Source organism: Diplotaxodon limnothrissa, linkage group LG14 (assembly GCF_057381915.1).
Source record: "Diplotaxodon limnothrissa isolate DT_005_m linkage group LG14, D_limnothrissa_male_GT1.1, whole genome shotgun sequence".
NCBI lineage: Eukaryota > Metazoa > Chordata > Actinopteri > Cichliformes > Cichlidae > Diplotaxodon > Diplotaxodon limnothrissa.
The window spans coordinates 28,941,643-28,961,583 of record NC_140609.1 but is presented as its reverse complement, the minus strand read 5'-3'; the positions used below and the strand labels follow the sequence as shown (position 1 = coordinate 28,961,583).

Genomic DNA, 19,941 nt, shown 5'->3' with positions numbered 1-19,941 from the left:
TTTTTTTTGCTCTTATTTGGAAAGGAACAAGTACCCACTGATCACAGGACTCAACTTTAACTAAAGATGTTTGGGATAAACTCATTTACTGCTGTTGTGGTGCTTTTTCGAGTGAAGTTAAATGGCATAATTAAGCTGGAGTAGGCACCATGCTTTTGGCATCACTGGACCAAAAACCCACTAAAACCCTGCAGCATATTGTAATTCAAGTGGTCTGCAAGGGAATGAGACTCCTGCACCTCCTCTTGGCTCTGATATCAGGTTCTAATCAGATGTCTTTTAAGACCAGATCAGTTGAGTGGTCTAAAATAGAGTGAGCATGTCCACATGGACGCTGAGATGTAGTAGTACACATGATTAATCAAAGAACCTTCACCTTTACCCACTGCAGGGCACAAACACATGCTGCAACACTTTTATGCATTTTTGTGCAGGCTAGCAAGATCGCTGTTGTTTAGATGAAACCCTTTTTTTTAATGCAGCCTCTTCACACTGACACTGTATTCCTGCTGTTATTACTGTTATTACTTACTTACCCTTTTCAAATGGTCAGTGCACTTTTTCGACTGCCTGTTTCCTCATTGCAGCTGGCAGTGTGGTCAAATTTAATGCCCACAAGTGCATTGACCACTTACTGCTCCCAGTACTTTAAATTTTATGTAGGCAGGTCTTGGGTTGGTGCGTATATGTTACATGGGGTTAATATCCATCAAGAGGCCGCATATATGTGTATTGGTGATCATCAACTGTGGAACAACAGTGTTTTGCCCTCACTGAGTCCGGCACAGCTCCCCTGTGACAAGGCTGAAATGGAAGTGTGCTGCAGGTCAGTGTGGGGCTGTAATTATTTCCTCACTTCATTAAGTGTGAGTAAACCATCACACTCAGCACTGCAGCTAATGCAATGCCCCTGTGGCATTGTAATGCTCTCTAAATGAATGCCCTTCTGACAGCCTAGGGCCTAGTGGGCAGCAGATTACTGCAGGGTTAGCCCCAACAATGCTCAACCCTCGAGCAGCAGAAGCCTTCATTATCAGGCTGGATATGACCCAGCCGCTCCTCGCTGCTCTCGTCAGAATCGAAGGCCTTCGGACTCTTTGAATCCCCTAAAGTCTCGCCTGGGCACCACATCACTGAATCATAAATTAAATGTAAATGTCATCTGAAAGTAGTCCTCTTTGACAGGTAATCCTCTCTTAATAGCTTTGACTATTTGCTCATTAAAGCCAGTGCAGACTGCTGCTGCTGCTGCAGGAGTTCAGATTTGTTTTTGACCTGTTTCGCCATTAACTTTCTCTTCCTGTCATCCCTGTGATGGTTTTCCAGGTGAAACAACAGTTGAGGAGACGTATGACAGGATGTTTACTGTTACCAGCCGGGTAAGATTTTCTGTCACCAAGGAGGATGATGGAATGCCAGTGGACTGCATCATTGACCACCCAGCTGTAAAGGACCTCCTGGCTCAAAGACACTTGGAAGTACTTTGTGAGTGACCCAAAACTCAGTCTTTTCAAGCCTAGAACTAGACCGAGGCCCCACAGACAGTGTCGGGAACTGTTTCTTTTCTGGGATAGTTGAGGGGTTAACTGCTTATTAGTGAGGCTGGGCCATTGATATCAGATGTCCTTCATTTCACTTCACACCTAAGATGTTTCAGGTGTAACACTTGATTCTGATTGCAAAAAAAGTAAGTAAAAAATACTACATGTAAGAATAAGAGAACCTACACAGCCAGATAAGCAAGAGCACTGACAGGGTTCTTTTAGAGTTACTAGAAGCATATTTATACCTCTACCAGAGTTAGAATCCACCACAGTGTTGGTTATTTTGTCACAGTTGAGCAGTGGGCACAGAATTTGGCTGTATTGATTTTTCAAATCCTTACAACTGTGAGGACAAAATGAACAACCTTGGGCTGTATTGATAATAGACACTTGGGAAAATTCTGAAATACAAGTACAAGCACAAGTCTCCGCATCACCAGGCCAGAGTGAGTCCGCCTAGTCAAAGTTGTAAATTGGGCAGAAACTACTACCTGGGAAACAATGATCTTTTGAACCTGTTCTAAACAGCAAAAATAATTAAAGCATAATAATAATAATTCCTTCAGCCTTCAAAAGATGATGACAAAGTGCATTTTTAGTAACACACACAGGCTAATCTCAGTAAAGGCACCTGTATGAATGGAAAGGGTTAATAAGATAATATAAGTCAATGTGATTATGAGCCTAGTACACTTAATCTGGAGTTCTGTGGGTAATCTTAGCCATAAATGTTTGTGTTGGAGTTTGAAAGTAAACACAGACAGAAGCCACCTGGAAGGGCCGTTATGGTTGACTGCACGGTGAACAACAGCAGTGTAAAAAGAATGTTAACTACTAAGTACACCCTTACAGCTTTCATAGGAAACAGCAGCCAGGTGATGCTAACATGAAGCACTTGATTAACTGATCATTAGCACTTTTGTATGTGGGTGTGTGTTGACTCGACACAGTGCCATAATCTTCAAGTGAGTGGACATTAAAACAACAGCGACATCTCAGACTCTACAGGCCTCAGTTAGCATTTTAGATGTTAAAGTTCATGACTGCTTTTTTTTAAATAAGACTGAGCAAATATGTCTCGTTTGGAAGGGTTGCCAAGAGAAAGCCTCTTCTCGCTAAAAATACGATTCGCAAAGTTGCATCTGAGCAAACCGCAAGGCTTCTGGAATAATCTTGTTTGGACAGACGAGACCAAAGTGGAGATATCTGGCCATAAAGCACAGAATCAGAATCAGAAAGACTTTATTTATCCCCAAGGGGCAATTAAGAGAGCACAGCAAAGCCTTTGGCGAAAACTAGGCTCGGCATATCAGCACAAACAGCTCGTAGCAACTGTCAAGCATGGTGGTGGAGGGTTGATGATTTGGGAGCTTTGCAGCCACTGTCCTTTATACCAAATAATTGTAGAGTCAAAGCTTGGTGAAAATGGGTCATAAAACAGAAATGCTGGGGTGAGACATTAAGAGAGCTATGCTTAAAAAAAAAAAAAGCTCACAAACCTCAATAAACCAAAGCAACTTGGCCAAAATTCTTCCACAACAAAGTGAGAGGCTGATAAAACTTACTTCAACTTGTTGTAGCGAAAGGTGGTTCTACAACGTATTGCATCATAGGGTATATTTAGTTTTGCATAGAGTCCTGTGAAAAACATTCTTTTTCACATGACTGTACATCCTCCTTTTTCCAGATCTCTCCAAAGGAAGTGCAAACTATGCAAAACCCACAAATAAACATGTAATATATAATAAACACTTTCCTTTTACATCTCTGGAAACTTGCAAGACAGAGTGGCAAGAAGTAACAGACTCTTGAACCCAGCGTTATAGCTGAGCGTGATCAGGTGTAGATCTTGCGCCATGCTGCGATGTAGATTACACTGACATATTGCACGACTCCTGCATGAACTGTGCGCACACAGGAATAAATAACTTGCAGTTGATACGGTCTTAGAAAGACTTGTAGTATCCTCAGACCTTCATGCCGTAGATGTGTCGCATGTATTTGACTGCTTTATCGTACAGCTGGTGTTTCTTAGAGTGTAATGGTGCCTTGGCCTGAGAGGTACAGCAATCATAAGGGAAAACGTTTCTCCTCAGGTATCAGTGATGCTTATGTGTTCTTTAAATGGTGAATTGATTGAAGAGGTAATGCACACGGCCTTACGCTGTTAAACATCAAAGAAAGGTTAAGGTACCCTTTTGTAGTCTGTGCAGAATTTTAATTTTTTTTTCAGAAGATAACTGTTTTGTCTGACCTTTCAAGGAAAAAGAGAAAGCTTGACTGCAACCGCTTGACATTTTGGCAATCTTTGGCTAGCATTGATAAGAGGAGGGGGGGGGGGAAAGCCATTTTACTATAAGGTACTGCAGACGGACTGGATGTCTAGTGAGCACATCTATAATCATTTCATACTCTTCTATGTTTCGTTATTGACTGTTTTTCTTTCATTTAGAAGTCTGTTTCTCACTGCGCTTCGCTTTAGAGTCCAATAATCATTTAACACACCCTTTAGCTGCAAGTATGAGAAAGAAAGTCAGCTGGATTATAGCTTACACCACTGAAGCATTGTAAATACTGATCTCTTTAACTTCCAGATAAACCAGAAGTAAAGATCGTGGTGACATATCCTGAAGGTTTAACCAGAGAGGGTGACAATCTGGATTTGACATGTATCGCTGAAGGAAAGCCACAGTGAGTATGGATGCATTTCAGTGCTTGAGACTTCTGTTTCATTTTCTATTTTCCACTGTATATTATTTTCCCCGCCAGTCCAAATACCCTCTTAACCTTTACATTTCAGTGTACCATTTAAATGTTACCAGTTGTTAGCATGCTGTATAAACTACATCATTAGACAGGGCCTGCCAATGGCCCTTCTCAGATTCTCAGATTTGACCTTTATTTCAGATTTCTACGATGGATATACAGAGGCTGAGTGATGTGTGTGGTATTTGTGCTCTCCAGTCCCCATCAGATTAACTGGCTGAGAGTAGATGAGGATGTGCCGCCTCATGCTGTGGTCACCGGCTCTGATCTCTACATCGAGAACCTCAACAAGTCCTACAATGGCACCTACCGCTGTGTGGCGTCCAATGCTGTAGGAGAGGCTTATGTCGACTACATCCTCTATGTACATGGTAGATGTTATACTTTATTCCTTTTTACACTATTATTTTAAATACCTCCATCGATTCTCATCATTCCTATGAAAAGCTTATAGACTTAAAGACCTTCGGCAGCTTTGGTGGTTATGATTTTGTGTTACAGTGATGGCACACTGTGTACATACAAGCAGCCACTTTTCAAGCATAGATGTACGTTAGCCGTTATTTAGAGAAATAGGAAGTTTAAAAGGTGGCGGCAGCTGACAAATCCACAGGGCTTTGAATTCATGTTGAAGATTTTAGCTGTAGCTGTATCATCAATGTATGATGACTCTGAAGTATGTGGAGTACAAAGGGATGGATAAAGTGGCTGTTGGCATTACACTGGGATGTCAAAAACCCAAATAGAGAGATGTGTTATGGTATATTATTATTTTTGAAGCAGCAGCAAATAAATCAGACCCAGTAGAAACCCAGAAGCAGCTATATGTTATATCACATTATACTTACCTCCCCTGAATGTGTGGCCCAAATGTAACTATTCAAATGTGGGGTTTTTTTGTGTTTTGTAGTTCTTCCTCCGTTCTGTGGAATTGCTTATCATTCATTGTCTGGTTTTGCTCACTGATAAAGGACACAGACACTTTTAAGAAGGTACTTGACTAATTTAGCATTGCATTCCTAGAATGTCTGAGTTGTTATCGTTGAGCAATTAGCAAAGATAAAGAAAAGTTTCTGAGTAGGTCACTTCTTTTAGCCTTGATGTCAATGCCTGTTGACGCCTAGTCTACTAAACACTTATTGATTCATTTCCATTTTTAATTTAATGCAGTTTTTTGTATCTCCTTGTAAGGTTATCGCTTTTTTAAAGTCTGCACCGTGTCTGGAAATAGACGCCACCTTGCTTTGTGCAGAAATATGCTATCAGACTGTGATGCATTTAGAAATGTTATCAGAAATATGCACCTTCCGTTACCACCAGTGGAGACAAGGATTATACAGACATGCACAAACAGTACCATATTCCTAAGAGCACTGCGTAACACTATGCACTATATTGGCTATTACTTCATTTTCTGTGATCAAGATCGGCCGTGGTGCTGTTGACTTACGTCGAAGTGGTTGGAATTTCAATGTGTTCTCCGGCCATCCAGTAAAGGGCAATTGAGGGACCATCTCTCCCAGGACTTGACTTTAAATTTCACAGACAGTTTGCTCCTCTTGGTTAACCTCTCTTCACTGAGGCCTCATTTTCTTCTTAGCTTAACATGCCTGTCAGCCTTTTCACACTAATTGGAGTTTTTGTGTTTTTCTTGTTTTCTTTTAAACACAGTACAATCCTCAACAAAACAACCAAATGGAACACAAAACAAAATCTAAACATAGGGATTTAATGACTAACTCGACTACTTTTGCCGTTGCCAGTAAATTTTACTTGGATGCAATTGCACATAATTCTGAAAACATTTTTTTTCTCCATACAACTGTTTAAAGGCATCAGGCACTTGCACTTGAATCCCCGAGGGGGGAACAGCAGGAGGTAGCTGTTTGAAGTTGCACAAAGCACCGCGGACTTCATCATTTAGAAATCTCGTAACTTGATGTCAGTGAGGTACACACTACTTGGACCTTAATTTCCTATTTTTGGTGGCTGGCAGGGGTGATGTGGATAAGGGGAAAATAAATTTTCAGCAGGTGCAGCCATTGTTGGTGGGTTTAGCTTTCTCTCCTTGGAGTGCTTGCTCCCTGCTGTTTAGAGAAGCATTTTGTATTTCACTCCCAAGTTTCAATTTGTTCCTGCCTGTGTGCCAACAGCATTGTCTGCCAGTGACCATACACAAGACCAGGAATGAGAATCTGTTGTTTAGGCTCTCAGGAAATATAAACAAAAATACATGTTTGCGTTACCTCAAATAGATTTTCTTTCTTTTTACCTAAGACTCATAACCTATTGCCGGTTGCTTGTAAGTCTTTGCTTTAAACAAATGTCAGGGGCTGGAATCAAAATGATTCTTGATGTTCAGATGAGATTGTGGTTTGTTTGTCCCTTTAAACCTGGAGGCTGTTTTCTCTTTCATCCTGTGCAGGGGGGATGTTTCTTTGGGTGGAAAGAAACTTAAAATTCGCAGTTTCGGGCGTGTACTCACTGGCAGGATTTTGTAACACCGAATCTAGTCTGGATGCCAGTCATGGTAAATTATACAGCTTAAACTGTTAAAGTGAAGGAAAAGGCACTAAGTCAATGAGTTACCCTTTAAGCTGTATAAAAAATAAATTTAAAGCTGTATGTTTATCATTATTTTACTGTAATTCCTTGTATGTATATGCTTTATATCCAATCTGTGTGGCAGTAAACATTTTGTTGTGGTCATAGCACTTGTATTCCTTTCACCGATACTGGTATGAGGAGTCACGCGGCATATAGAATAATATCAACTATGTGTTTTTAAAGTGAACCAATCGTCTCTCTCTCCGAATTAAAAACCCAGAAAGAAACAGGACAGCTTGGTTTTAAAACCACCCAAACCATGCTGGGTTGATGCAGTTTGTTAAATTTGGCCTCCAAAATCAACACTCACATTTAAGCCTAACATGCGCAAAGCTGCAGAGTCGAATGAGAAAGGCTCTGTTGTTCAAAATTGGCTTTTTGTGGATTTTGTGCAAGAGCTGATTGCAGGTTTCCTGCTGGTGATATTGTTTTGATTATTACTCAGTCTGCTTGCTTAGGTCATGTTGACAGCCATGAACTGTGTGTCAAAAACCAGCAATGTAACAGTTCTTTTTTTTTTTTTTTTGTCTAGCTGATGAGCAGATGTTTATGGCAGTTGCTGAAAGATGTGCATTTGTGAAAGTAAATGTGTTTGTAATGGCCTTCATGTCAACACCATTTCACCAATTGTAGGGCCAGCATTGAAAAGGATTTTAATGGAGGGACAAGGTCTTGTGCAGAAGATGCAAAAAGCTGTCAGACTCTAGAGGAATTAAGGAAGAATAAACAGCTACTGTTGGAGCAGGGATGATGGTTTTCTGGGGCTTTGTAAGAGTAACCTGAGACTGAATTTCTACACCTGGAAGCATTACAGAGTTGTGAAATGACTCCCCCCTGATTGCTGAAACTGCATAGGTGCTATTGATGGTTTGAATTTTCTGAAGAATAACCATGTGGGGTGTTAGGAATGTCTTCTAAACTGGGCTTCAAACACAGCAGGATGTCGCTAATCCAAATCTCTGAGGCACAAAGCACTCAGAAAAGCGCTGGTATTCCATTTTATCATTGCTGGAATATTTTCAGTCACATAAAAATGTCTCCCTGCACGCAGTTAATGGAACATACACAGAATTCCTCATCACTGTATGTCTGACATTCAGCAGTTGCTCGAGGACTAATGTGTTTATTTCACCAGCTGACACGCGTGACTTTGTCACCATGACGTAGATTTCCTGTAACTCCCATAACTCTGCCGCCCCATGGTTTGTGCTCTGCCAGGCAGATGATGGCATCTGCTTGTTCCCAATGGGCCTATAATGATCACTTCCAAACAAAAGGACAGCATATGCCAGCAAATAGCTCACTCAAGGCAGCGTTATTCAAGCTACCACGGCTAAATTTCTAATTGCTGTGTAAAGATTCCTCGGAATCAAAGATTTATTGTACTCTCTCAGATCAAATCCTCTCCGATTTTGAACAAGTGGCATAAGCATTTTTTGACTCCCCATCACAGATCTTGAAAGTAATATAATATTCTAATAGTTCAGAAGTTTCGACTGAATCGCCTGCGGGCATTTAGGAACTCATGCATGATGCGTGTCTACTGCTGTTAAATTCATGTATCATTTGATTCATTCTGCACCCATAACACTTACGTGAATGACTGAAAGCCACGGGAAGCGAATGTTCTCCGGTCCCGAATAAAAGCTACAGTGTCTGCGTTGTCAGTGTTTGTGCCTTTGGCCATGACTCCTTCAATTAGTAACTTCCTATCCACATATTTTACCAATTTCCATTAAACACCATTTCTCTGGTGTGCAAATGGTGGACGCTCCATGACTTTAGCTCTCCGTAATGAGACACAGGAGATTGGTAAAAGGTGCTCAAACTGCATATAATTATATCTGCGACTCCCACTCCTGTTTTCTGGAGGATTTAATGCCAGAAAAAAATCATGTTGTGGTCCACGTGAGAGTTTGTTGTCCCAGACTAATCATGCTTGCAACAGTAGCTTAATTAATGTGTGTCTCTGCAACATGCATTGCTCTTTGCGTGATAACCTTGTGCCATTTTTTTCCATAGCTTTCCAGCAGCAATACTCAACAGCAATTTCAACTGTCCACCAGTGCACCCCTCTTATCTGGCCAGCTAGCATTAGGCTCATATTTTTCTGTTGTAAAATGCAATTTTCCCTCTCTTATCTGCCAGTTTTGCTTTGTTTTGCTATTTGCGAGCTCCTGCTAAAGCCATCACACGCCTGTTGCAAAAAAAAGTATTTTATTTAACTAAGGGCATTGCAACCAATAGTTTTATTTTAATGAGCTGTTTTGTACTTGATAAATATTTGCTTGCAGAATTATTGATAGAGCTGGGCCTGAATTGTCTATCAGTTTCAGCCTGTTGCCACCCTCTACCAGCACTGGTCCTTCGGGCTCTTCCTATTTCAAAAAGACTAATGACCTTTCACTGCGTGACAGCCGGGACAGGTGTGAGGCCGATGTAACATCACGTCAAATCAAGCCCCATTGTAGTGCTCGTATTGTATGTGGCCAGTTGAAAGGCTGAAAAAGAGGCTTGTCATGCTGTTCTCCACAAGGGTGTGCCTTCAACAGGCTGTGAATTGTGCCCTCTGGCTGGTGTGTGTTGTTAGGGAGAGCTGGTCAGAGAGAGGCCTTTCTCTCATAGAGGTGACCTGATGCTATAACTCACACATGCTGCCCGTTGGCAGGAAAACAACCCTCACTTTGCCACCATGGTTAAGCCCGCACTTGACTTCCTGACCCAAAAAATCCTCTACAGACAAAAAAAATAAATCAAAGCTTCACAAGCACTGGGAATTTAGGGTTTATCAGGGTTTCGACATAACATGACGGGGCTCGTGGGTCTCCTTGTTCTTATGAAAGGCTGTCGGGAAACTGTGTCCTTGTGAATCACACTGATTTTATGAAACATGCAACACAGTGAGTTTCAACACAACAGCTTGCCGATTTTTTTCGTCGCAATAAGAAAAAAAAGAGAAATCGTTAGATAAATTGATGCAACCTCTTTTACAGGCTTTTTTTCTCTATGTGTGTTTTTATAGAATACCTCTGCAAAACTTTATATAAAGGGCACTTTTAACTAAGAGAAGTAAGCAGAGAAAACAAGAAACAAGTAAAATACATTCCACGCCGTCATGTTGGCAGGCAGGTGTAAGCAGGCATAGATAAACAATTTCTCCTACATTGTTTCACTTTATGGTTAAATTCTCTCATATCAAATTCTTCACTGATACAAATGCTCCCTGAAAATATGGTCTCTCAAAAATACACTCATATTTCAGCCCTCATAATGCTGAGCCCAGAGTCATTCAGCCTGGAAATTGCCCATGGAGAATTCTTGTTCGTCTGGATATTATATGTGCCACATCCTATCCCGGCCTTTGTGAAGACCCTCATCCCTGAATGGCCAATTTCCCTCTTCCAGACACTGACATTTCAGCTATCACACTGCCTTCGGTCACAGGGAAAGAAATCTAGCCCACCCCCCTTTTCAAATACTGTCAGAGCCGAATCTCTTCCTGATACCCGATGCTACACCCTACCACCATCAGCACCACCTCTGCCATACACTCCATCCCCGGCGGCAACATTATGCTGTCCTTGATGTTTTATCATTAGTTTGGGAGTGTGTGGTCCCCCACTGCTGTCTTTTGATGGAGTGCAGACAGTAAAGGCATGGAGACAGCCAGCCAATTTCCCCTGCTGTGACTCTCCCACAGCAAGGGGTCGTGCTGTCTTCCCTCTGCACCAGAGCCTGGCATATATTCCCCTGATGAGGAAGCTTTCAGCCCTCCTTAGTACTATTGCATACCTGAATTGCCCTCCATTCTGTCTTTTTGATTATTTTGTTTGGGGGTTAGTGACAGGCCTAATCAGTACAGTGTGGGGCAGGGGATGCAACTCAGGGCTCTGCTGTGCTGCAGCGGGAGACCACCAAAGTGCTTTAATTTGCAGCCTGACTCAATTATTGAGACTGTGGAAAATAGTAATACCTTTGCATGATTGCCAGGCATTATTATTCATACTTAATTAGAATTTTTTTTTTTTTTTTTTTTTTTACAAATAAAGAAATATAATAGCTTGTCATTATGAAATATAATACAACAACCCCTGTATAGTGAAATGTTAATGCCTTTTTTTATTGTATTTTTAGCCATGATAGTGACATGACTGTTTGGGCTCAGCGACTACTTAATGGGGTTTTGGTATTCACCTATTCATGATCCCCAGATGATGTGTGCTAAATACTTTCATTTCTTGGCTTACCTGTAGAAACACTATGAGGTTGTTTTTAGTGAAATGAACGATCATTCTTAACTTGTGAAATGTCTGAAAAAGGACAATGTTTTTAAATACGGTCACTTTATTAGGTACACATTACCAAGTTGGACTCCATTTGTCGTCAGATCTGCTTTAATTCTTCATGACCAGGTTCAACGAGGTGTTGGGAACATTCCTCAGAGATTTTGGTCCATGTAGACACGATGGCGTCACACTTTCGCTGCAGATTTCTGGCCTGCCGCATCCTAAAGGTGCTCCATCAGACTGAGATCTGAAGACTGTGGGGGCAATATGAGTAACGTGAATTATTTGTTGTGTTCAAGAATCCACTTTGAGGTGATTTGAGCTCTGTGGCATGTTGCATTATGCTGCTTGAAGCAGCCATAAGAAGATCGGCATAGCCTCAGGTAGGCTGTGGCATTAAATGAGCGGCCCAAAGTGTGCCAAGAAGATACCCCGCTACAATATTACACCACCACCAGCAGCAGCCTGAACTGTTGCTAGAAGGTAGGATGGATTCATGCTTTTGTGTTGTTTATGCCAGATTCTGACCCTACCATCTGCAGGTGGTACAGCAGATATCAAAACTCATCAGACCAGGCAATGTTTTCCAATCTTCTGCTGTCTAGTTTTGATGAGTTTGCCTGAATCTTCGGCTGTCTTTCCTGTTCTTGGCTTAAACGAGTGGCACCCAGTGTGATTTTCTGCTGCTGTAGCCCATCTGCTTCGGGGTTGAGTATTCTGGGATGTTCTTCTGCATATCTTTGTTGTAACAAGGGGTTATTTGAATTACTGTTAGTAGCTTAAAGCCGTGTGACCAGTCTTCTTTGACTTCTGGCATTGACGTCAACAGAACTGCCACTCACTGGTTATTTTCTCTTTACACTAGAGATCCCAGTAGATTAGCATTTTATGAAATACTCAGTCTGGCACCAGCAACCAAAGTCACTTAAGTCACCTTTCTTCCCCTTTTTGATGTTCAGTTTGAACTTGAGCAGGTCACCTTCGCCATATACGCATGCCTAAATACATTGAGGTACTGCCATGTGATTGGCTTGGACCATTTTAAGTTTGTCTGGTTTGAAGTTTGAAATTTACTCTTACTTACTCTTTTGCTTGTTTCATTGGTTCTGCTCAGTTAAGTTTAGGCACAAAAACTTTAGCACTTGTTTAGGAAAAGATAAAGGTTAAAATACATGTTTTCATAAAACTGTTACAAGGCTCAGTTTTCTGGGTTTCCAGGGTGCTGTAGGTGACGACAACTGTGGACATTTTACAAGCAGTTTTTCCACGTGGCAGTTGAAGGCTTATTTTTAAAAGCCAAGTGTATGATTGTGTATTACGATGGTCATCCCCAGCAAGAAAACGCAATGTCGATTCACCAGAGGATGACTCTGGATGACTTGATTCTCAGACTTTTCTATCTCAACAATTACTTGATGGTTTGCCATTTAAATTTAGTTCAGACACTGCACCTCACCCCCCCCCCCCCCCCCCCCCCCCCACGTCTGGACAAACTAATATGACAAACATGGTAAAAATGTTACCTCTGAAACATCAGCATGTTAGCACTGTTGCTTGAGCATGTTAACATGCTGATGTTAGCTTTTACATCACAGCTTTTGCTTGAAGGACAGGTTCACATTTTTCCATGTCTGTATTAAAACACCAGTCAGGTGTCCATACGAACATGAACACATGTTTGTTTGCTCTAATCTTTCGACTCATACTGGTCCGTGCTACTTAGGCATTTCCAGTAAAATAAATTGAGAACAAAAGCAGTCCCGATTTTTGCAAAACAAAGTTTATCTTCTGTGCCCCGGCTTGAATAAGAGGCTATCCTCTAAAGTCAAATTCTTTTAGAACCCAATTTCCTCCTTTTGTTTCCTGGGCAGTGTTTCTCTGTAGAGCTGCAGCAGATGATTAGTTAGACAAAAAGATTTCATAACTTAAAAAATGTGACTTTGAAAGGTGCTTGATTGATTTTGATTTAACTGACATTGGCAAGGCCCTGTAAAAGTTTTGAATTTCTTTCTTTTTCTTTTTGCTTTTTCTTGAGTTTTGCAAAAAAAAAAGTACCAAATCACTTAAATTGATTGGAGAACTGCTGCATTAGGACCAGTAAGAAGAGGATGAATTAACAGTGCAAACGATGTTTAAATGTTCATACGGGTGCCTGACTTTGTACCTGACTTCTGTTTTAAGATAAACTTAAAAAGTGTTGCTCTGTCTTTGAACCAGTCTCAAAGCTACGGGCATGACCTTACAGTAACTCACACCGTAGCTAAAATGTGTGCATGTCATAATTTTTATAGTATAGCTTTTCATCTTCAATGACTTTTGTCTCTTTCTTTACTCTTGTCTTTCTTTATTTCTTATACATGTTCTTTATTTTTTACTCTTTTTCATCTAGATGCTCCCACTACTATCCCCACACCCACCACCAACCCAGTCAACACGCAAGGTACTGTATGCCCCCACTGCTGTCCCTCCTAATAGTTGTGTGTGTGTGTGTGTGTGCGTGTGAGTGTGAGAGAGAGAGAGAGAGAGAGAGCCTGCATGCAAGTGCGATAAGATGTTTGGAGAGAGCGAGAGAGTGAACGCTGGTTTGTACCTACAGCTAAGAGACTGTGGATGGCCAGTTTTAATCAGATAGTGCCTCTGATAGGTGACAATGACAACAGGCAGTGCAGGGCTGCCAGAGACACCTGTCACAGGCTTTTCCAGTCACATGATCTTGATCTGAGAAAATTTAGAGACTCCGCGTTGCTGCTCTGCTATCTTATCAGCATCTGCAGCTATATCTCAACCGGCCCATCCATCATATTATAATGCCCTTTACATCTCCTCTACAAATGCCAGTCACATTTCGTCTTTGCGAGGCCAAAAAACATCAATAACTATTTTCTCAAACACATATGAACTCAATGAAAGGCAGTTCATTTGCAGTGTTTTTAGCAGAGCACCCTTTTGGCATCATCTGTGTGCTGGATTCTACGCTTTGATTTACCCCGGCTGAAAAAATAAAAAAAAACATTCATTTCAATATAAACCTTTTTTTTTTTTTTTTTAAAGTTTTGCTATTATTTCAAAAGCACCGTTAAGGCTAGACAGATGGTGAGGCAACCTTGGGAGCTGACATTTAGATATGCCAGAATGTGACATTTCAATACAAAAACTATCCTTAAAGAATAGATCAGTTTATCAATAGCTACTTTAGAGTTATGTCAATTTTCCTCTTTTGTTCTGACCACTCTGCAATTCATAAAGTCATAAAAAAGCAAAAAGCAACCAATAAGTTGGAAAGAGTGCAACAAAGAGCTACGGGAGTCTAAAGAGGGGGATGCTTCCAGACAGCATTCATTTATACAGTCATTGGATCACCGGCCTTTAAGCAGTATTTGTGTGCATTATGCATTCATTTACTAAAAACAGGGCTATATGTGCGAGATCTCCTCCATAAACCGCTATGACACAGCTCTTCCCCAGAGCAAGTTAAGAAATATTTCCTTATGTGTCCTCACTATCTGCAGTACTGCATGTCAGTGATCGCACTGCATGGTTACAGCCTCATTTCAGCTTTCTGACTCTCTCTGGGCGTGGCAGAGTCACAACAGGAAGTTGCTTTGCAAAGCTGTGCATTACTCTGCAGTTTTCTCTAAGCTCTTCTCCTCGGAGTTACTCTGCTGCAGTCGCCTCTGTGTTTTCTGCTGTAACATTCCAGTAATTTCCGAAAGACAGGCTTGAAAAGAGGATTTAACGTGATTTATTCAGTACATGCTGGGAGGATGTAATTGAGCTTTCTTGCAGTTCACTACTCTTCTAAATACCCTGTCACAGGGGCAATGCTAAGCTGGCTTGCGGTAGATTGGTTTGCGCTACCTTAATCAGCATAACAGCAAAGTAAAGCATTTTCCTCTCTCCAATAAAGTATACAGAACAATTTTTTATTCATTCATTTAGACTGGTTTGACTTGGCATGGCCACCACTGTAGGGGTTTTTTTTTGTAATCAGAGGCAACTGAACTTCTTTAGCTACTGTATGTGATCCTTAGTGATTTTAAAGGTACAGTACAGTAAATCTTTGGTAGCATTTATTTTGTTTTAGTTTGGTAGCATTTATTTTAGCTACTTTAGTTGCTCACATATCCTTGTAGTGTTCCTTACAAAACCAAACATAATTATGTAGCTTACAAACTGATTAAAAACTTCACATAATTGTAAACTATAAATAACTTTGCATAGTTGCATAGTTTCTCTGCCAGAAGGCACTCTGCAACTTTCCTGTTAGCAACATGTGTTTGAGATCGAAGCAATTGCTCATTGACAACTTGTTGTGACATTGAAAGAAGATTATTTCTAAACTGCCATATTTGTCTGATGTCATATTATTTTAGTAAAGGCTAATGAATAACTAAACATCACAACCTTTAGAGAAATATGTTTATGTTTCATGTGTCTATTGGATTTTTAAACAACCGACTGCTGTTATTGGCATCAGTCTTAAAAATTTAACATCAGTCAAGCTTTGGAAGTGCCTTAAACCTGCATTTGTTTTAGTGGCCACCAGAGGGCGATATTTTGGGTTGTAAAACTTTGTCTTCGGGGTTGCCTTCGGTACTATCGATGGCTGTGAGCGAACTATGGGCAGAAATCTGTGCCATCAGAAACTGAATTTGAATAAGTTAAATTTGAATTTGAATTGCTCAGATTGAATCTGAATTGTAACTTGAATAAATGCTTTTGAAAACTGAATTTGAATTAGTCTAATTTGAAATTGAATTTATGGTTTGAAAATGATCATCACTAAATTGAAATTGAATTTTATATTTTGAAAATGAATTGATTTGCTTTGAAACTGCATTTTATCCTTTAAAAATTCAGCTCTCGAATAATTTCAGTTTCACTTCTCACCAGTCAATTTCAGTTCCAAAATTCAGTTTTTTGGAACTTACATCCGGTTCCGGTTCAAGCGCAGATTAATAGAACTACGTTTTACTAGCGGACCGAAAGTGTTACTGACGGGAATCTACAGCGTCTTGAGCTGAATTAAGACTTCAGAAGTCATTCGTCATGTCGAATGACCAGCGGATAAACTCTCAGGTTAATAATAAATGTATTACATGTATAAGAACAAGCGTCATGTTAACAAATGATAGCCGTACAGTAACTGTTATGCTTATTGCAGCTGTTAGCTAAAAACGCTAATTTAGCGTAGTTTGCCCTGAATTCAGCTTTGACAAATATGATCGACGGTTTCTAGTAGAATTCCAAAGTTGTCATCTTGTACCCTCTCAGAGTACCCCCTCTGTATGCTTGCAGAGACCCCTACAGTAGGGAAACATGCAAAACAGTGTCCAAACCTTTGTGTTTTAGCTTTATTTATGTCTTACACAGCATCCCAACTCTTTAGCTAACTTAATAACTTTAGCTAAAGTGAATAGTTAGTCTAATTCATTAGTGCAGCATTACTGGATCACCTCTGTTTGAAGTGATATAATGTGATATACAACTATCACTGTGTTTAACTACCATAATAATTCTTAGGGTACTGAGTGCATGCTTAATTAGATTTTTTTTTTTTTTTTAAAGCATACTGCTCCATTACTATGTTTGACAGGCTGAAGTTGTCGGGTCACCTCCTAAATCGACCATCTGTTACAGGTGTTTTGTGCCAGAAATGGAGTGTCCACTGAAGACTGAAGATACTGAATCTCTACGCCTTGCCATTGATCCCTCTTGTGCCTTCATCTAGACAAGAGACATTAACTTAACCACTCTCATATGCTCTGTACCTACATCACCTTCCCTGACAGTTGTAGCTTGGCTCATCTGACGGTGACATTATAAGAATGTGTTATTTTGCAAAGTGCTCTCTAGGGTTCCTAAATAAAATATGGCATTGAGGTAATTTCTTTTGAATTAATCCCTTCTTCTGAAATATAAGAACCTCTCCTGGTTTTAATGGCACTTTGGATTTCCTTACTTTCTGTTCCACTTCCAAACCCAAATAGATGCTGACAAGCTGACACAGTGACATGGAAGAGGGAAAGAAGTTGGAAAGGACTACTACAAATAAACCCAATGCCTAACAATGAAAAATGAAAAATAATAATAATAATAATAAAGATAAAAGATGAAGTAACAAGTTTTTAGTTTTTTTGTTTATTCCAAATGATCATCCACATGTCTGTGACATGTGGATGATCTGATATCCTCGTGTTGGTGTTGTTCCCAGACCATCATGAAAATGTTGTTCCAGGTTCAACATTGCAAGTGACCAATCACATTGTTGTGACGTTATTCTTTTGCGCGCCAAGCCATTCGTGCATTTATGAAATTCCAATGTTGCAAGGACAATATCAATTCTGCTTACTGTTTATTAAAGGGTTAGGGTTAGGGTCAGGGTCCGTTGATCGGCGGACAGAGGCGGTTTCACGCAGCTTTAGTACAGTTTTTTGTTTTACGCCGGTTTTTCCCGAAGTCGCAAAAGTATGACGTCACAACATTCTGATTGGTCACTTGCAATGTTGATCCTGGAACAACAATTAGTATGATGATCTGGGAACAACACCAACACGAGGATATCAGATCAACCGTGACATGTGATGACAAACACCATAATGGAAGGCCTTAGTCATCACATGCTTAAACTCATCATATATTTTTTGCATATGCTGAACAGGCAGTCAGACATGCTGTAACTGTGGGGTAGAAAACAGCATGAACACCATACGGCAGGGGTCTCAAACTCCAGTCCTCGAGGGCATGGAAAAGTTGCATGACACTGGCCCTTGAGGACTGGAGTTTGAGACCCCTGTCATATGGAATATGACAGGTGTGTTGAACTGCATGAAGACTCTGAAGTTTCTCTTCTCTTCTGGCAGGACAGTAATGTGGCCTTGTCCTGTGAGCCACTGTAAGGATGTACTTAGAGTAGAACTGGACTGTCACCGGCCTCAGGCTCTTCACCCTTTTCAAAGACAAAGCAGTCATTTAGATAAAATATTAGATATTGTTTACCTGTAAATGCACAAAGTAAATTTAGAAATGTAATTATTGTCAAGAGTGAACAAGCACTGATAGTGTAATCTACAGCTGTGGCCAAACGTTTAGAGAATGAGAAGTGTTGTTTGCTTATTTACAAAGTTTGCTGTTTCAGTGATAGTTGTATATCACATTATATCACTTCAAACAGAGGTGATCCAGTAATGCTGCACTAATGAATTAGACTAACTATTCACTTTAGCTAAAGTTATTAAGTTAGCTAAAGAGTTGGGATGCTGTGTAAGACATAAATAAAGCTAAAATACAAAGGTTTGGGCACCGTTTTGCATGTTTCCCTACTGTAGGGGTCTCTGCAAGCATACAGAGGGGGTACTCTGAGAGGGTACAAGATGACAACTTTGGAATTCTACTAGAAACAGTCGATCATATTTGTCAAAGCTGAATTCAGGGCAAACTACGCTAAATTAGCGTTTTTAGCTAACAGCTGCAATAAGCATAACAGTTACTGTACGGCTATCTTTTGTTAACATGACGCTTGTTCTTATACATGTAATACATTTATTACCAACCTGAGAGTTTATCTGCTGGTCATTCGACATGACAAATGACTTCTGAAGTCTTAATTCAACTCAAGACGCTGTAGATTCCCGTCAGTAACACTTTCGGTCCGCTAGTAAAACGTAGTTCTATTAATCTGCGCTTGAACCGGAACCGGATGTAAGTTCCAAAAAACTGAATTTTGGAACTGAAATTGAATTGTAGAACTGAAATTGAATGGTGAGAAGTGAAACTGAAATTATTCGAGAGCTGAATTTTTAAAGGATAAAATGCAGTTTCAAAGCAAATCAATTCATTTTCAAAATATAAAATTCAATTTCAATTTAGTGATGATCATTTTCAAACCATAAATTCAATTTCAAATTAGACTAATTCAAATTCAGTTTTCAAAAGCATTTATTCAAGTTACAATTCAGATTCAATCTGAGCAATTCAAATTCAAATTTAACTTATTCAAATTCAGTTTCTGATGGCACAGATTTCTGCCCATAGTGAACAACTTTCTAATTTGACCTCAGTGAACAGTTTGCTGCTGAGTTTATGGGCTCGGTCCCTCATATAAAAAAAAAAGAAAAAAAGAAACAAGAATTAGGCCCATTTTGTAAATTCGCATCGTACTTTTCAGAAAGAAGGGTTATCCAGAGTGTGCTCATTGGTGGAGTTGGAGATTAACAGCCTGAGCTACTCTTTTGTGGTCATGTCCAGGGGCGTAATTTCCAGAGGGGGTTAGGGAGGTTATGACCTCCCCAATAATCAGACCCAACAAATATAAGAATTATCAAGTATCTTGCATAAATAGGCTGTTGATTTTCTTTACTCATTTCAGGTATTACCAGCAAAATAGTTGCTAATCATCAGGGAATTTACCCAGATTTATTTATTTATGTAGACAGAGATCTTGACCCCCCCAATGTTCAGCACAAAGTTACGGTCATGGTCATGTCCTGCTTCAAAAAAGGATTTCCCATGGGTGCTGTCACGGTAACTATGTCCATTATTATTTTATTCCCTCTGTGAGGTTACAGTCGGCCTTTGCATGGAGTTTTTAATATATATGTAGAGACTGAGAAGAGTCACTTGGACAGATGTATTCAATAAAATAAATAAATACATAAATATGTTCTGTTTAAGAAAGTCTGTGAGGCGTACACTTTTTTTACTTTCAACGCACCACATACACATTTTATGACTAGCAG

General features: G+C 40.1%; 1 protein-coding gene across 3 annotated transcripts in view; it reads left to right on the top strand.

The window, feature by feature from the left end:
• The window catches only part of cadm1b (cell adhesion molecule 1b), a 185,518-nt gene that overhangs the window by 153,412 nt on the left and 12,165 nt on the right, over positions 1–19,941 (top strand). For 2 of the 3 annotated variants that reach the window (XM_085371763.1, XM_085371761.1), the window contains 4 exons: positions 1,327–1,485; positions 4,139–4,235; positions 4,509–4,681; positions 13,593–13,643. In XM_085371763.1, coding sequence (XP_085227889.1) covers positions 1,327–1,485; positions 4,139–4,235; positions 4,509–4,681; positions 13,593–13,643 — 480 coding nt within the window. Of the gene's footprint in view, positions 1–1,326; positions 1,486–4,138; positions 4,236–4,508; positions 4,682–13,592; positions 13,644–16,843; positions 18,310–19,941 lie in introns of those variants that run through there. The other variant, XM_085371764.1, reaches the window with a different exon arrangement.